At 44.3% G+C, this 16769-nt stretch overlaps 1 protein-coding gene across 2 annotated transcripts in view; it reads right to left on the reverse strand.

The window, feature by feature from the left end:
* The window catches only part of XKR6 (XK related 6), a 206738-nt gene that overhangs the window by 23904 nt on the left and 166065 nt on the right, over positions 1-16769 (reverse strand). The window contains exons 3-4 of one of the 2 annotated variants that reach the window (XM_064411573.1): positions 15085-15815; positions 1-13580 (exon numbers count right to left, since the gene is read on the reverse strand). The exon at positions 1-13580 is cut by the window's left edge and continues 23904 nt beyond it. In XM_064411573.1, the coding sequence (XP_064267643.1) occupies positions 13566-13580; positions 15085-15815 (746 nt within the window). In that variant the 3' untranslated portion in view covers positions 1-13565. Of the gene's footprint in view, positions 15816-16769 lie in introns of both variants that reach the window. The other variant, XM_064411571.1, reaches the window with a different exon arrangement.

Genomic DNA, 16769 nt, shown 5'->3' on the forward strand with positions numbered 1-16769 from the left:
CACATTCCCTCTTGCACCAGGCAAATGAAAAAAGACAAGTGTTGTACATTAAAAAAGATACTTCAAAAGCTTTTCGTGCTTGCTGCCTGTCTCAAGTGCATTTTAATATATGTCTGATCATTTACATTTATATAGGAAAGTCATATTTGTTACACTTTATACAGGATCACTTCATTTTTGTCCTTTTTAAACCTTTTCACTTTTTTTTTGTCTTTTGGATAATGAGTTGGTTATAACAATCTACAGTAAGGCTGCACAGGAAGAATTCTGTGTGTTTTATTTTTTTTAAATCTCTAAGAACCAAAGTATATAAAATGAGGTTTGATTCTAGCACCTTTTACAGTATTATTGGTGTTGTTCCCTTTAGGAAAAAGATACCTTCACTCCACATCTGTTCTATCATCTTTCTCTAGTTTCAGCAATACTTCAAAGGTAACAATAAGGGGATGATTGACCCAAACCAGCAGTCCTTTGACAAAAAAACCTCTCCCCCCTGAAGTCAGGCAGAAGTGCTCGTGTGAGCAAAGCCTTTGCCAGCTTCCCTCCTGCCTGCCAGCGAGGGCTGGGGCAGCAGCTTGCTCTGAGCAGCACAGAAAACCGAGCATCCAAAGAGGAAAAAAACCACACCAAGTTGCTGGGGCAGCTGAGATGGAGAGGCTCGACAGCAGATGGTTTTTCTTGGGGTGGGGGCAATAACACTGCTTGCCACAAGGTGCAGAGGATGCTGCCCTGGGATGCTGCCCCACCGCCCCCATCGTCCTCCTTCCAGGGCAAGGGGAGACCTCCCCATCCCATGTTAGGAGGAAGATGTGGCCTGGCAGCATCCACTGGGGAGATTTGGAGAAATTTTTAGAAATTTCTATGATGTGAAACAGCGTCTTTCACTGAGAGCGTTTCTGGGAGTTGGGAGTGGAGAAGGAAGCTGGGGGAAAAAAAAAACAACCATGGGAAAGAGAAGCTCCTTGCCAAGGTTGTAATGTTTTACAGGACGTTTGTTGGTTTCACTCAAGCAGTGTTAATCCTGCAGAGGAATGGTTCATTCCCCAGATAGCGGCATCAAAACCTCAATTATACATATATAATTATAACAATAGCAATCTATCTATCTATTTATCTATCTGTCTATCTATCTATCTTTATTTATATAAGTATACATTAAAGTCTGTTACTGCACTGGCACCTAATACAGAGGAAAAGTACTGGCGTTGCTGCTGGATGCAAGTGGTTGCCTTGACTGAAGTCCTGTGAAGGGTGAGCACCACAAGGAAAGGCACCACGAGGCTTTGAGAGTTGAAATGTTGCTGCCCTAACATAGCCATCATCAAGAAAAATAAAGAGCTTGGTGGAGTTCATGAGGGCAGGTGGGGCCAGGCTGAATTGTGGCCTTGCTGATGACAGAAAAAACAGTTTTCCCAGAAAAAAATACTGGGGTTTATGCAGGGTGGCTGATGGTGAAATTGAGACCAGAGTTTGGTCTTTTAAGGGGTGCGTTGATTTTGCGAGCTCTTATGTAGCACTTTGGGCACTTTTTATCAGCCTTCCTAAATTCAAAAGACCTCTTTGTGCCGTGTTCAACACGCCTGCACCGATGGAAAAAAAGCAGGAATGAACTTTGAGGGCTCAGGGAATAATCTAACACAAAGAGGGCACAGCCTGCCGTGGGCTGCCTCCCGGGATGTGCTGGATGCCTTCAGCTCACACTAAACCAGGGGAAGTCTAAGGCGCTCAGCGAGTCTGATCTCATCCCTCTGCATAGCCCTGTCCTGAATATCTCAATCCATCACACCCCGGGAGCCCAGAGAATAAATTGTCCTGGACACAGACAACAATTTTGATGGGTTGGCAGAAGTCCTGCTAGGCTGAGGCAGAGATGAAACCTGCACCCGTCTCGTTTTCTGAGGTCTTAGCCCGTGCTTCTCATTCCCTCCTTACTCAATCAACATTTCCGCTGTGCTAAACTTTTATGTTGGCCCTTGCTCTATTTCTTCTGCTCATAAAATCACGCTTAAGCACATTGCCCTCCAAGATGTAGAAAACAGAGGAAGAGCTGGGAATAAGCCAGAGCACATCCTCAGAGCCCTCCTGCAAAATGAGAAGATGCTGCAGACACTGCCCATCCCCAATGGGCTGCCCGTGCATAAGGTCATTGCTTGGTGATCGAAAAAGAAACGGAAAAGACTCGCAGGCACTCTATGCCAAGTTAAGAGCACAGGTTTTGCATCGTGTTGACACCTGTCAGCCCGTCCCATCTGAAAATCCCGAGCTCTTCCGACAGCTGCTGACAAGCAGCCTGCCCCCGCTGTCAGCGGCATCGCGCCGAGTCAAGGACAACGCCGACAAGCGTGGAGGAAATTCACTCACTGGACAGAGAGGAGGGGCAGGACTGTCCCTGGCCACTTCTGGCCAGCTCAGAGCAGGGGTTGGTGGCAGCCCTGTGTGACCCAAGCACTGTGTGTGTGGCTTGCTGGAAAAGCCAAGAATGGTGTTGGGACACCACTGTGGGGAACTAATGGAGTTGCCTGTGGCAGGACTTGATGTGGTTTTCCTTCTTCATTCAGGTTGACTTTTGGGCATCTAATTTGGATCCCAGTCTTTCTAGAATCCCAGGAAGGCTTGCTTAGGTGCAGAAATGACCTAGGAAGAAGCCAGCCTCTCCCAGATGAACTGAAAATACTTGATCCTAACTTGGATGGATGGGAATCTTCACCTGCAAGCCACGCTGGGTCAGAACGGCACTGGAAGGACAACTTCAGATGAAGGACCTGGGTTCGGAATGGGCTGAGTTTGGTTTATAAGGCAAATTCAAGGCATGGGCATGACCAAGTTTCAAGCTTAGTTAACAAAAAAAGTACTTTTTACTAGGAAGTCTTAGGCCATTGTTCCTGACTGATGCACCTGATTGAGAGGCTCTGGGGTGAGGAGAATTCTTCTTTGGAATTTTTTCGGCCAGAGAGGATTTAGGGTGGGAGAATAAGACACAAGGATGCCTGTGGCATGAACTCTTGGGAATGCACCTGAGGACCCATGTGCTCTTTCCACCTCTGCTGTCAACATGGCCCATGGCCCAACAGGAGTGTGCTAAATCCTTGGTTTCTCAGTTGACTTCCCTGGATGCTTGCCATGGGGAGAGAGGGGCATTTCAGAGGATGGAGAAAAGCATTTCCCAAAATCTTATTGCGACGTTTCAGAACAATCTGCCTGTTTGTGTCTGCTGAGCCAAACAGGGACAAAAAAGAAGGTGACATGATGGATTTGTCTGCTCTGCTGACCACTACCATGGTCCCACACCACTTTTGATGTTAAGGTCTGGAAGCACATCACCAACATTTTCTAAATAATCCTCTCATCACCCTTGTAAGGGAATCTTTATCCCTTTCAGTTTACAGATTAAACATGGAGCAAAAAACTGCCAAACCCCCCAGGTTAACCCTGTAACCCTAAAAACTTAGTTTTGCAACTTTGTAGTGGTTGTGAAATTTGTTCTCCTTGAATAAGGTTTATTTGAGGAATCAAGTACAAGAGTGTTTTCCAGGTTTTGAGTGTTAACAGGTTCCAGTAGTGATTAGTTAAATTTCAATGTTTATGGGAAAAGTGGCACTTCTGCAATAGAAATATTTAAATTGTGCTATTCTCTGTGGCTGTGCCAATTTTCCAGTACTATCAAAATTCACTAATCAAAAACTCTCCTAGGATGACAGCTCATTTGAGAGGTTTCTGTAGACTTTTAGGTTTCCTTTCAATCAGAAGAGCTTTGCAAGATGTAAGATTGACAAAGATCTTTAAAAGCACATTGCAACACCTGGGGTAAATGTGGCAGAGATCCAGGGATGGAGGTGGCATCAGACTGACCATTCCCATATCACATGCCCTGGAAAACAGGCCAAGGGCACCAGGGAACATCTTACACCTGCCAGCAGACACAACCCTAAACTCCTCTTTGCTTTCCCAACCAACAGCCCATGGCAGAGATGGAGAGAGAATGTGGATCTTCAGGCACCATGACTTTCAAAATAAATCAAAAATATTCACACCACAGGAAGGGCATTTCCTTGCAATCAGAAAGTCATTCAAAGGCTCCAGAATATAGAGCCTTCCTGTGATAATTCTGGTTTCAGGGAAACAGCTCCACCATAAAGCATGCTGTCAGATTCCCAAAGACAGATTCCTTGTTCTTATTAGTCTGGAACAAGAAACACACAGGAAACCAGGCAAGAATGTCACCCCACCTGTTAATCTCATACTCTTTTCATAATGGGTGGCCATATCAGATTTAGTGGAATGGTCCAAACTTGGCCCAGTGACAGGAGTCACCAAAACGAGCTGTGAAATAGTCCTTCCCTGAGTAAATAAAACACTTTTAAAATGAATTCCCATTCCTCATTGGGAAAAAAGGCTGGAATGGTAAAAGTTTGCAGAGCAGAAACAGTAGCCAGAACGATTGGTTTTTTTTCTGGTAGGAAAATATTTTCCATGGAGACTCCCTCAAGTTTTAGATCCATTTTGGGAAGGGACATATTTTGTAGCTAATGGAAAACTTTGATATTCAAGATAAAATCTCTTCCCTCTCACTCTCCCTACAAAGAAAAGATAGGAGACAAAGGGATTTGGCTGTGATACTTGTTTAGACCCTCCTTCAGAAAACATGCATCACAGCTCTCCTCCAAATGACTGCAATTACATCTAATTTAAGGCTTGTTTAATTGCTTGAGTAGTTCTGGAAAGTCTATGGATAAGTGCAAACCAGTCCACTTTCCCTACTACTTATCCATCACGAATTTGTTGGCTGATACTGAGATTTTAATGATTATTGAAAAAAAAAAACCAAAACAAAACAACAGGTATAGGGGTATGGTTTGAAATTGAAATAATTTGAGGGGGTTGCTTGGGGAGCACTTTGTAGTTTCTCCCACAATGTCAGCTCATAGAATCACAGTATATCCTGAGCTGGAAGGGATCCACAAGGATCATGGAAGTCCAACTCCTGGCCCTGCATGGGACAACCCCAAGAATCACCCAGCTGAAGTCAAGAGGCTGCTGAAATTCCTGCGGGTGTGTGTCCCTGAGTGCACTTGCGTGCCCTCAGAAACTGAAACCAACCCCTCAAGAGAACAGATTGCAGGTGTAATCAGCTGGCATTTGTCCTGGATTTTCCCTAGTTAGGAAGGAACAGTGTTTGGTTTTAGAGTGGAAGAAGGAGAGGAAAGGCGGGGGCGGCATGCAGGTGGCGTTCAGCTGGGGCTGAGGGAGGAGGTTCTGGCACTGGCAGCAAGTTTTATTGGTAAATACAGCTAGAAAGGAAAATATGAGCTGCTTGTCCTTGTGACTGATGAATGGGAATGACATCTGGAGGCAAAACAATAATCATTGCCTTTGAGTGGCATTTGGCATTTGAATTTAAAGGGCTTGAAATCAGATTTGGAGGGTTTACTCCCTGCAAAGGAGGGCCCTGTTTGCTGCATGTGTTGACAGGGCTGTTCTCATTGCAGTGCTGATACTGGTGAAAGGAGAAACCATCTCTTCTTCAGCTAATGCCAGGGACTACAAAGCCCCCATAGAGAGCAGGGGTAGGCTAGACTCAGATGGCTCCTCTTGGAAAGATACTCCTGCTTTTGCCCAAGTTTTGCCTGGGTTTTGACAAACTCTGCAAGCTCAAACATGAAATCTATTGTCACAGTTGAAGGAAAAGACCGATAGGGCCCTGTTTGGGCTCCCCATACCAGCAGAAATTAGTGTTTTTAGCATAGATAGTGTAAGGAGGCACCTGGCCATCAGTGGAGCTCTACTGATTTATCCTGATGCTGAGTTTGGCCCTCATGTTTTGTCAAATTTTGCTTCCAAATCTCTTAAGAAGTGGAAGATAGGTGGGACAGCATTTCCTCAGGACCTTAAGCTTCTGATGGTCTTTTAATTAAATAAAAGGAAAAAAAAACCTACAAGGAATGTTTATTTCAACCCTGCTTGCAAATCCCAAATTGCTAGCACCTCTCACCAGGAATGACCTTCCTCATCTCAAAAAAGCCCTTTGGAATTCACAATGTGTTCATATATATTAAAACATATATACTGCTGCAGTAACATGGCATGTATGCTCTCCTATATTTCCACGGGACTCGGGATATAGACTCAGACATACATGTTGATTAATCCCTTTAATCCTGAAAATTTATAGACACCCACTTCACTTCAGGCTTAATATATAGTAGGAAGAATTCTCTCTCTTCCTGCTGTTTTACTCTCACTGCCAAAGTAGGTCGTACCAAAACAACAGGGTGCAAGAACAACCAGGTGGTTTCCCTGTTAAACAGCACAAGTTCAGGAGAATTAAAGGGTGATTTATCAATAATGTGAACTTCTTGTCTTTTTTTTTAAAATATATATATATATATTATAATGCCCTCAATACCTTATAGGCTATATCCTATTTAATTCCACAAGGTGGGTGACAATGAGCTTTGAAAGCAGTCTGCACCTACATCTTTTCGCTCTACCAGATACACATGAGACTTTAATTGCTTTCAAAACCACACTTGCCCTCTCTCAGCCCTCTCAGTCCATCCCTGTTCAAGACACAGATGTGTGGTGCTTTTTAGGACAAAGAGGGAATATTTGTTTGTTGGCCAGCGTTTGGTTGGGTCAAACAAAGCAGTTAGCATAGCACCGAAGGAGTTACATTGCTGTTTTTTCCCAACATCAATCTTTTTTTTTTTTTTTTTGAACAGAAGAAGTAAAAAGAACTCAGATGCACCAAACTGAGTGCTTAAAACAGGGCAAAGAAACAGCTGGGGAGAAGGACGGGGAAGAAGCAGACCCAAAGCCGATGCGAATGAGCGGCGGCCCATCTGCAGGAGTGGGGCTTCTAAATTTGCTCCGCCCCAGCAGGAAGATGTGCAGCTGCCTGGAAATTCAGGTGGAAGAGCCTGGCCCCTGTAGCCAGAAGATTTTGAACTCCCTCCCCATGGTGGATACAGAGAAGGGACAGGAAAGGTACATGGCAGACCAGACCAGAGCTTCCTTCTTGCTTCATTCAAGGCAAGTCTTGGGCTAGAGAAGACAATGGCCACCTGAAACACCTCCCAGCAATCCCAAACAGACCAGACTCCACAGTCCTTACTCAGGACACAAAAGGAGACCCAACAACAAAACCCAGGAGATTTGCCTGAGTAAGGAGTGCATGAGCAGGCCTCACAAAACTTCTCCAAAAGGGAGCAGGGAGTCCTGTCTGGCATTGCATTCCCACAAGAGACATCATACAATGGTCAGGACACTTAGACAATAAAAAGACAAAAAAACCCCTAAACCCCAGGCTTACTATCACATGTTTTTCCCTTCTGAATCATCTGACCAGTGGTGACATTTGGAGCAATGAACAGGATCCCTTCCCTCGTTCTAAAGAAAGTTATCCTGGCTTTCACCCACATGGCTTGGGGCTCAGCCAGGGACGAATCCACCTCGATGGACATGGAACCAACAGCCAAAACTCTCACAGGTGGCAAGGGAAGTTTTGCCTGCAGGAGGATGGTGAAGGCAGCCTGGTCTGGTCTCTCTAGGTGTGGCACAGGTTTTTTCTCCAGGAAAGCAGGGACTTCGGGAAGAGTTGCACGGGAGCAGCGTTGGGTCTATTTTATCCTTTCACATCCCACCTTCGCCCTTTGCATAAGGAAACAGTTCAAAAACAAAAAAAAAACCCAAAAAAAAGCTACTGTACAACCAAGTAAACTGCAATTATTGTGCTGTCTTAGGCAGTCAAAGAACTTAAAAGGCAAAAACAGAAAGAAAAAAAGATATTTTTTCACATGTTTATCAGTTGAGACACTAGTTTTCCCATGCCTACAAGAGTCCTCAGCAATACCAGCCTCCCAAATAAGGTCCAGGCTATTCCAAAACAGCGTGAGCAAATTTTTCACTGTATTCAGATGGAAGCTGATGACTGAAAGATTAGTGCACATTTAACCGTGGCTGATGAGAGCAACTTTTAAAGAAATTCAAGTATTCATCAGTAATCTGTTCGATTCAGAAATACTTTTGTCATCTTTAGTTTCAAGTTTTCAGAAACAGCAAGGAAAAGGGAAAGGTCACCTGTTGTGTAAGAAAATAATATTGCAAATAGTGCTGTTACATTTGACCAGGAAAGCAAGGCTGTTCAGTTGGCGCACAATTTTCTCCGTTCCTTGCTTTTGGGGAGAGAAAAGACTTCAAACCACTTTCTTAAGACATGCACCAGCAGTTTTTCCTTCTGCATGTTGTAACCCACCCCTTGACTGCTCATCCCCCACAACAGCACAAACCCAGAAAGAATCAAATTTTCATGGCGCACTTCCAGCACCTCTCACACGCGTTAACTTAAGCCTCACAACACCCCTGTGAGGTAGGTAAATATTATTATACCCATGTACAGATGGGTAAACTGTAGGCACAGAAAGGTTAAATCACTTGCCCAAGGTTACACAGCAACTTCGTGGCAGAGCTGGGGTCGAAACCCAGGAGTACTGTCACCCAAAAATCTGCAATGACTTTTAGACCGTGGCCACTTCCTACGCTCTCTGTAAGAGACCATCTGACAAACACAGCATTGCACAAATCCAATTAACTCCGCGGATTACAAAGTGCCTGGCTTTCAAACAGTTGCCTTGCTGCATGTGTCCCAAAGGAATGGGGAGGGCACAGGAAGGTTTCTGCTGTCAAATAATTTTTTTCCATTTGCAGGGCTTGGTTTTGGTTTGGTTTGGTTTTTAGGTTCTTAATATAGGACAGGAAAAGCTATCCACATTATTTTATCAACATCATCACTTTCCAATTGGGTTCTGTGCATGTCTGAATATACATTGAGGTCCAGATGGTTTATGCAGATTTATTTTAATAGTCACCAGTTGCCTCCCTCCTCATCAGTGAAGAGCCAATGGAACATATGCAGCGATCTGTCATCTCATTTTCCCATTTTTCTCATTATCCCACTGTCTGAGCTTCAAGTAAGGAACAAGGGTTGAACACAGGCAATACCCAGCCCAGCAGGAAAACTCCTCCCTTTCTTCACATCACACCTCGACAGGAAAGAGTAACCACCATTATTCCCAAGTTCAAACACAACAGAACAATGAAGCGATTCTGAACGTGCTCATGGAGAATTAAGTGGATTGCAACAACCTCTAGCGGTACCCAAAGGTCTGGAAATGCGTTCTGCACACAGTGAAAGGTTTGCCCACGTCTATTTGGGATAGCCTCAAATCTCCTCGTTCAAACCAGGCTGAGATTCTCTGCACCAGAATACACCTGAGCTTCAAGGAAAAATAAAACCAGCAATCATAACCTGGGAAAGCACCATTCCCAAAGCCCCCAGGGCTTGAGACAACTGCCAAAAGAACAGCATGCAAAGGGTCCACAACAGAGTTCACATCATCCCTACCATCCTACATCAGCCACCTCAGCTTCTGTGGGGATTGACATAGACCTTATTTTGTCATGGTTATTTGGGTTTTTGTTTTCTGGTGGGTTTTCTTTTGCAGGACCACATTCGATCTGAGCAGAACCCAGAGGAAAGCAAACCCAGTAAAAGAAGGAAAAATCCTAGGAAAGCCTGTCTCCACAAATTTCCACTGACTCCGGCAGCTTCCCAATTGTCTCCTGCCCAAGCTGCCCAGCAAGCAGGCACTAAAAGGTTTTGCAAATGCACAGTAGTAAGTTTTCCTTTTCAAAGCACCTCTGAGCTTCAATGAAATCATGCTGGACTAACCTCAGACCACATTTTCTTCAGGAGGTTTAGTCATGCTGCAGGTATGCAGGTGACAGGTGTGACATGCAGGGCCAGGGGTGGGATAAATTGTGAAGTGAATCTTGTGTGTACAAAAATATATCTAGAGAGCACGGGGTGGTTGCACTCTGAAAGTCAATAGTGATGCTCCTCTCGTGAGCCAGGTTTTAGCAGACAATTCACTAAAGCTTGGAATTAATTTTGCCATTTCATCCAGTCAGCTTGAAATAAAAATACATGCAAATGACTGCTGACTTTTGGCAGGTGCACAAAAGGATGGGGTGAAGCAGAGAAGTAGCACCAATCCCAAACACTGAAAATATATATATTTACACTTGAAATGGGTGTCTCGCTTGCACTTTGGAGTGATAAATATTCACCATTGGCTCCTTTTCTACAGTTCAGGTTGGATTAGCTGCAGATGAAAAATGCCTCGTATGGGTGGCAAAGCATGACAAGGGCATGGGCAAGGACCTTGTAATTCCTGTGTTTCCACCGTTGATTTGCTATGGTCTGAATGATTCCTGTCTCTGAATTAGCTGCCTATGGATGTGTAACACTATCACAGTAAACATGCCATCCATCTGACATGGATGGAGGGATGGATGGGTTGACATCCGAGCCATAAAAGTGATGCAGTTTGCAAAACAACCTCAGCAAAAGGAACAAAGTGAACTGAAAAATAACTTGTCCATTGAATCAGGCAGAAAACAGAAAAATGCCAGCTCGGAGCTGACGTACTCCACCACCTTCTGCATCCTGGTCTGTGGCATGGAGTTACATCTTTATCAGGAAATTAAGCTCTTTCAGGATCCATTCTGGCCACAAAGTCAACTGAGTAGTGCTGGCCCCATCCTGATTCCGAAAAACTTCCACCCCTGATATGGAGCAGCTGCATCCAAACTGCCGACTGGGGATGAACTCTGGCTGGTGCCAAAGCCTGGGCAAGCTGTTCCTGAGCCCAGAACTCCTTGGAGTGGATCAAAACCATGCCAGGGAAGGTTTGAGCAATAACAGTCGGGATGGTGGAGCCCTGGTGCCTTGGCATTGCCCTGGCATGGCACACTTGGCTGGTTTAGATGATCCCAGGGTGAATCCAGCACCACAAATGTGCCAGAGAACTTGCCCACCAATCTTGTGAATAGATACAGGCTCAACCTTCTCCACAGCGGTTTGAACAGCTCCTCATGCAGTATCTTCTGGCCAGAAGGTGGGATATGGCATAAAAAAGGTACCAGGCAAAAGCTGAGGAGTTAAAATCAAAGTGAAACCAAAAGAAGTTGCTGACCATCCTGCAAAAGTGCACACCAAAAATTCAAAGGGCAGAAAAATAAAACAGGAGGAGAGGATGAGACTCTTAGCACTGAGATTAGTACCAATAAAGGGCTGGGGTAGTTTTCCACCCTGAGCTTTTGGCTTGGCAAAAGGCGCTGTTTGGCAACAAGATCACAGGTAATCCCAAAAGGAAATGGTCACCACTCCAAACTGTCCACCAGGAACATGTTGGGAGTAGTGGCAGAGCACGTGCTTTATGTTAAGGCCGTAATGAAGTCCCGGAAAAAGAAATAGTTCTTCAGGGATGACAGAGGCTCTCCCTGGAAATCCTTTGCTAAATGAAGATGCTGATGGATATCATTCAAAGAAAGGAGAAGCAGAGGCAGAAAGTTTATGCAAGTAGTGAAACAGTCTTAACTCGCAGTGGAGGCACCTGCCTTTGTTGTTATCCACACTACGAGCCACGAAGGAGGAGGGCTTTGGAACAGGGACGTGTCAAGCCCTTGGTTAAGCTGGTTTGGTTGTGAGAAGTTAGCACTGCATTGAGAAGTAAGGACACTTCCAGAGTGTTTTGCCCCTCCACTCCCGGCACAGGGCGGAAGCGACGGCTGTTGGTGTGGTGGTGTGGAGTAAGATCCCGTTCCTGAGGGAAGGCAGGCTGGAGTTGCTCATGAGAGGCAACACTGAAGGGTCTCCTCCTCCTGGCACCTGGTGACTGTGCCTTGGCTCGTTGTCACTGTCCTGGTGGGAAGGGTCCGGCTGTTCAATGGAGTCAGTGATCAGCACCACATTTCCAGACCTCAGGGTTGATGAGTTTGGGGAGCAGGACCTTCTTAGGGTGCTTTTGAAAACAAGAATGCCACCTCCTGGAAAAATGGTCCCTTGGGAACAGCAGGGGCTGTTTGCCATCCATTCCTTTCTCATGCTTTTGCCACGGAAATGCAAATGTGAGGAGGAGAGCTCTTCATGCAAGGACCAAGGGGAGCCTTTACATGGGGAATTAGATCAAGATAAGTCTACGCTAACATTAAAGGCAAGTCAAAAGAAAGTTCTGGAAGGAGAAATGCAGGCCTGTAGCTGGAAGATGGGCACGTCCATGTTTTTAGGACTCAGCAGGTGGGGACAGCGAGTTCACTTCACAAATTACCTCTTTTTATGGAGACAGCACACTGATCAGGGGAGAAACAGGGTGAAATGTTAGTAGAACACGTGAGAAGGAACTGGCTGTGGGGCACAGACAATGGAAAAGGGAAATGAAAGCTTTTCACAAATATATATCAGTTCATGTATATATATATATGTATGTATTTATGTGCGGAGCAAACAAGGGACTGGGGAGTTAGACAGGGGATGACAAGACCAAATCCCTCCCTTTGCATGAAAATGTGACCATCACATTGGTTGTAATCAGAGCCCAGAAACATCTGCCTGAAATGGAGTTTGACTGGGAATTACAGTACCACTGACAATTTGGCTTTGTATAAACTTTGCCGTGTGTCTATAGTTTGGCGTGAAGGAGCCCTGTCCTCCTTGAAGGGGACAGACACCAGTTGAAAGTTTCCTTTACAAAACAAAATGAAACAACTGAAGAAACCCCAATGTTTTCTCAGAACACTGCAAAGGATCACTGATTGAAAAAAATGTTTCTCTTCAGGTATATTCAGGCGAAGAAAGCATTCAGCTTCTTTAAACTGTTATATAAAATTGGTACTAGTTTTTTTAAACACTATCATAATTAAAAAAAACAACTGATTCCTGAAATTAAAAAAAAATCATAATCATAATTAAAAAATATTCCTCCATGCTGATCTTCTTATCAGAATAGGTCAGCATGGGAGTTTTGCACCCTAGACAGTTACAGTATTTCTGGAATAAAAAATTGCAATTACACACAGAAAATACTACAGCATTCACTTAAAAATATCTCATTTTGTTGTTGTTGTTTTTCCCCTCCCAAGTCGAGGGATGGTGGGATTGAAAAGATGCCCTGAAACGGGAATATTCCTTTAAAGGAGCAATACTCTCGAAACAAAAAAAGAGTGTCGGATAGACGCAAACCCGGTGATTTAACTCGAAAAAAAAAGCCCCAAGATATTCCAGCACAGAAACAGAATCCGAGAGAGATGAGAATGTTCAGACACCGAGCGGGTTATTTGGAAATGTCAAGACAACCCCACAGCCCTCGGCGGGACCGTCTGGGCTTTGCCAACATTGGAGGTGGCAGCATCTCCTGGTGGTGGAAGGCTAAGCTAAACCACGGCGCTCTCGCTACGCTCTTGGGTTTCCTCTGGTTGTTGTTTCTCGCCATGTACTTACAGTAGAGGGTGACACGAGACAGTTTTTATCAGCAGTTCCCCACACGTAACCGAGTCGAAGAATTTTCTCAGCTAAATCACAACAACAACATCAACAGAAATACAAAGCACCAAATTCATCTCGAGACGTGAGTCAGTTTTACAGGTTATTACCGTTTGAAGAAGTTTTGTTGGTTGTTTTGTTGTTGTTTGTTTTTTGTGTTTTTTGTGTTTTTTTTAATCCCGACTTTTCATGTTTTGTTTTCCTTAAAAACAAAACAGAAACAAAACAAAAAATCAAAACCCAAAAATCCCCAAAATGGAACAAAGGATGCTTTACAATCACTTTAAGGCTCGCACTGAATGAGACATGACAGGTCTTACACGAGATTACAAATAATACATGTATGCCTTTCACAGCCTTAAAATGATACAGTAGGTCAAATTATTTTGCCAGTCACTGATCAAGTATTGTGCCTTTAAATTGACTCGCTTTTTGCTACCATGCTGAGTTTTATTATTACTGAAATAATTATTAGATATGTGGAAATGTACTTTCAGATCGCATTTTTGGTTTATAATTTTGATAATTTCACATTTTCCAGAAATCAAGGTGGCAGGCCTTATTCTGGGCTCAGACTGTTGGTATTTGCTCCACTGGAGACAGTGGGGCTTTAGCACGAGCACTTGTTGGGAACAAGATCAGATCCTGTATTTTCACACTGATATGGTACAATCCCACCTTTGTACAGGATCCATTTCCACGAGGAAAACAGTCCCAAGGTGGGGTCACCTTTATAACACGACTCGGTCAAGGCTTGGCCCAATGGTGTTATAAATTCCTTGCCAAATTATCTTACAGACCTGATTTTGTATTTCAGCTGTTGGAAAAATCAAACTCCATTGGGGTTGTCTTGGCTTTGCTTTCTTATCTTTTCTTTCTTATCTTTAGACATTTGGAGGGTTTTTTCTGCTAAATCCAATATGAGCAACAGGACTATTTTTTTTCATACATTTCTCTCTTTTTGTTGTTGTTGTTAAATTTTTTTTTTTTTAATTTTAAAGTTTGCATTTCAGTTGGATGGTTGGTTTTTCTTTTGTTTTTTTTTTCCTGGCATATAATCATCAAAGAGTTTTGCATGAGAAAGGTGACAGTACTTAATGAAACTCAGCACCTAAGGGCATAAGGCAGTTGTAGGTTTGTTTGTTTGTTTTTTTTTTTTTATTTTTCAATCAGCACCAATCCCATAAATAATGTTCTACACTTGGTGTACGGTATAAAACTGATGTGGAGATGCCTCCTTCTCCACCTGTGAATCCTAGGTGTGGAAGTTGAAATACTGTTTCTTGTGTGTAAAAAACAAAAGAAAAGTTTTTCTTTTTGTTTTTACTTACAAAACATAGAGAATATCTTTTTTTTTTTATACATACAGCAACCAGAAAGAAAGCTTATCTGAAGGTTTGTGTTTGTTTCATGATCTGTGTTTACCGTAAACAAAAATAAGGTCCCCTCTTTTACTTTTGCTTTAAGGAGCTTTAAAGTGAAGATTCATATTGTAGCAACTCATATAAGAGAGGTCCATCTCTATACCTAATACCTACAGCTGTGGGGGTGACATATTGGAGGATGTTGATAGTTCTTCTTAACCTCCTGTCTACAAAATGAGCATCCCAGGCAGGATATCTTTTTCTTGGGATGTCAATCTTAATGAGAGGCCCCTCGGGGGGGTAGGGTCGCCCAGATGGAGTAGATGGTACCATTGCTCTCACCTGGAAAACGGGCAAGCAAGTGTCAGCTGTGAGTTCCTCCTGTTGCTCCGTGACCGCTCTGGTGGGCGTAGCCTGGGCCCCCCGGTACCCAGGGGTTTGGGGCGCCATGGGCTCAACATCGGGGGGCAAAGGAATGCCCCAGAGCAGCTCGGCGCAACAGGAGCTGGCAAAGATCTTAGCTCTTGGCCCCATGGGATGCAGCACACCATAATATAACAGCATCAAAGCTATCCCAGCAGCAAAGCTAAGAAAGACACAACACAGTGCTGGCACGGCATAGGAGTCAGTGGTGTCAGGATCTCTGTAAAAATACCAAAGGAGCGTCAAGGCAGCGTTCTCCGTCAGGACCACCGTGTAATACGCAAACATTCGGTATCGAGTCCGCCCTTCCTTGACATTAAACCAGCAGAAAATGTACACAATCCCTACCACCATGTTGAAGAGGATCTCCTCCCACTTAGACATGCAGAAATCTGTCCCACCATGGATGATCCAGAAAGCCATGGCACACCAATGGACCACTACAAAGATCCCAAAGTAGAGCTGGAAGATGGAAGCAAAGAGAGCAAAAGAAATAACTCGGGATGAGATGGTGAAGAGGCGCCAGAAGAGATGGATGAGGGCCCCTCTGTAGCTCATACTCTTCTTGTCGTCCCTAGAGTCCCGAAGAAGCTTGTGATAGGAGGCTAGCACCCAAGCCAGGGACATCAGGGAGGCCACAGAGGACACACCTGCCGGAAGACACACAGATCCACTGAGTTAGACAGGAGCTTTGGTGGAAAACATCATCTGCTCACTAAATTATTGCATCTGGGGCAGGCTCTGGAGCCTGAAGGTTCAACTCACGTCAGGTTGTCCTTACAGTCTGGAGGAGAGAAATACAGAGATATCAGTGTGGGAATTGGAAATGGTGCCGTATTCAGGAGTTCTCTGACTCCTTGTCCTTATCCTCTTGAGCCACTGAATTGGCCACCCCACCCTGGCAGTTCCACTAGGGAACAGCCTCTGTGCTCATTCTGACTGGATCCACATTTGAGAGTTTGAAATCCAGATCCCATCTAAATGCTGAAGCCCAAGTGTGAAAATTGCTTTCTTGGAGAGCAAAATCTCTCTTGGAATGCACCACAGCAAGAGCAGGACACCTGTATTCCCTGCAACTGCTTGGATTCTTTTTTATTCTAAAATACTTTTATTTCAGCAACATTCCCATTCATTCTGCCTTACTCAGGAATCCCCATTTGCATTTGCCTTTTGGAAAAATATGGGTTTTGTCCCATGCAGATAAACACCTAAATCCAGGGAGCATCAAGACTCATCAATACCCTTGAAAGATTACCAAAACAAAGGATCTGATCTCTCCAGCAAATCCCCTGCCTTGTTTCTGGGATGGACCCAAGACCTCTACTGGAGATAGCTCTTCTCCAGTCTTGTCTACTGGCTGGAGCACAAATCCAAGTCACAGTCATGTCAGGGAGGGCACAGCCTGTACTGAGGTCACCTTCAGCTCCCAAAACATCCCACTGCACCCTGACATGGGGCAGAACACCCCATGATATTCCAAAGGGACCTGGGCTTATTCTCCACCCCAACCAACACTTAAGCAATTTATTTCCTCCAGAAGATAAAATAGTGGCCCCACCACACTTGAGAGGCTTTTAAAAATAGAATTCCATTGATTATCACAA

Source organism: Passer domesticus, chromosome 3, assembly GCF_036417665.1.
Source record: "Passer domesticus isolate bPasDom1 chromosome 3, bPasDom1.hap1, whole genome shotgun sequence".
In the NCBI taxonomy this organism is placed as follows: domain Eukaryota; kingdom Metazoa; phylum Chordata; class Aves; order Passeriformes; family Passeridae; genus Passer; species Passer domesticus.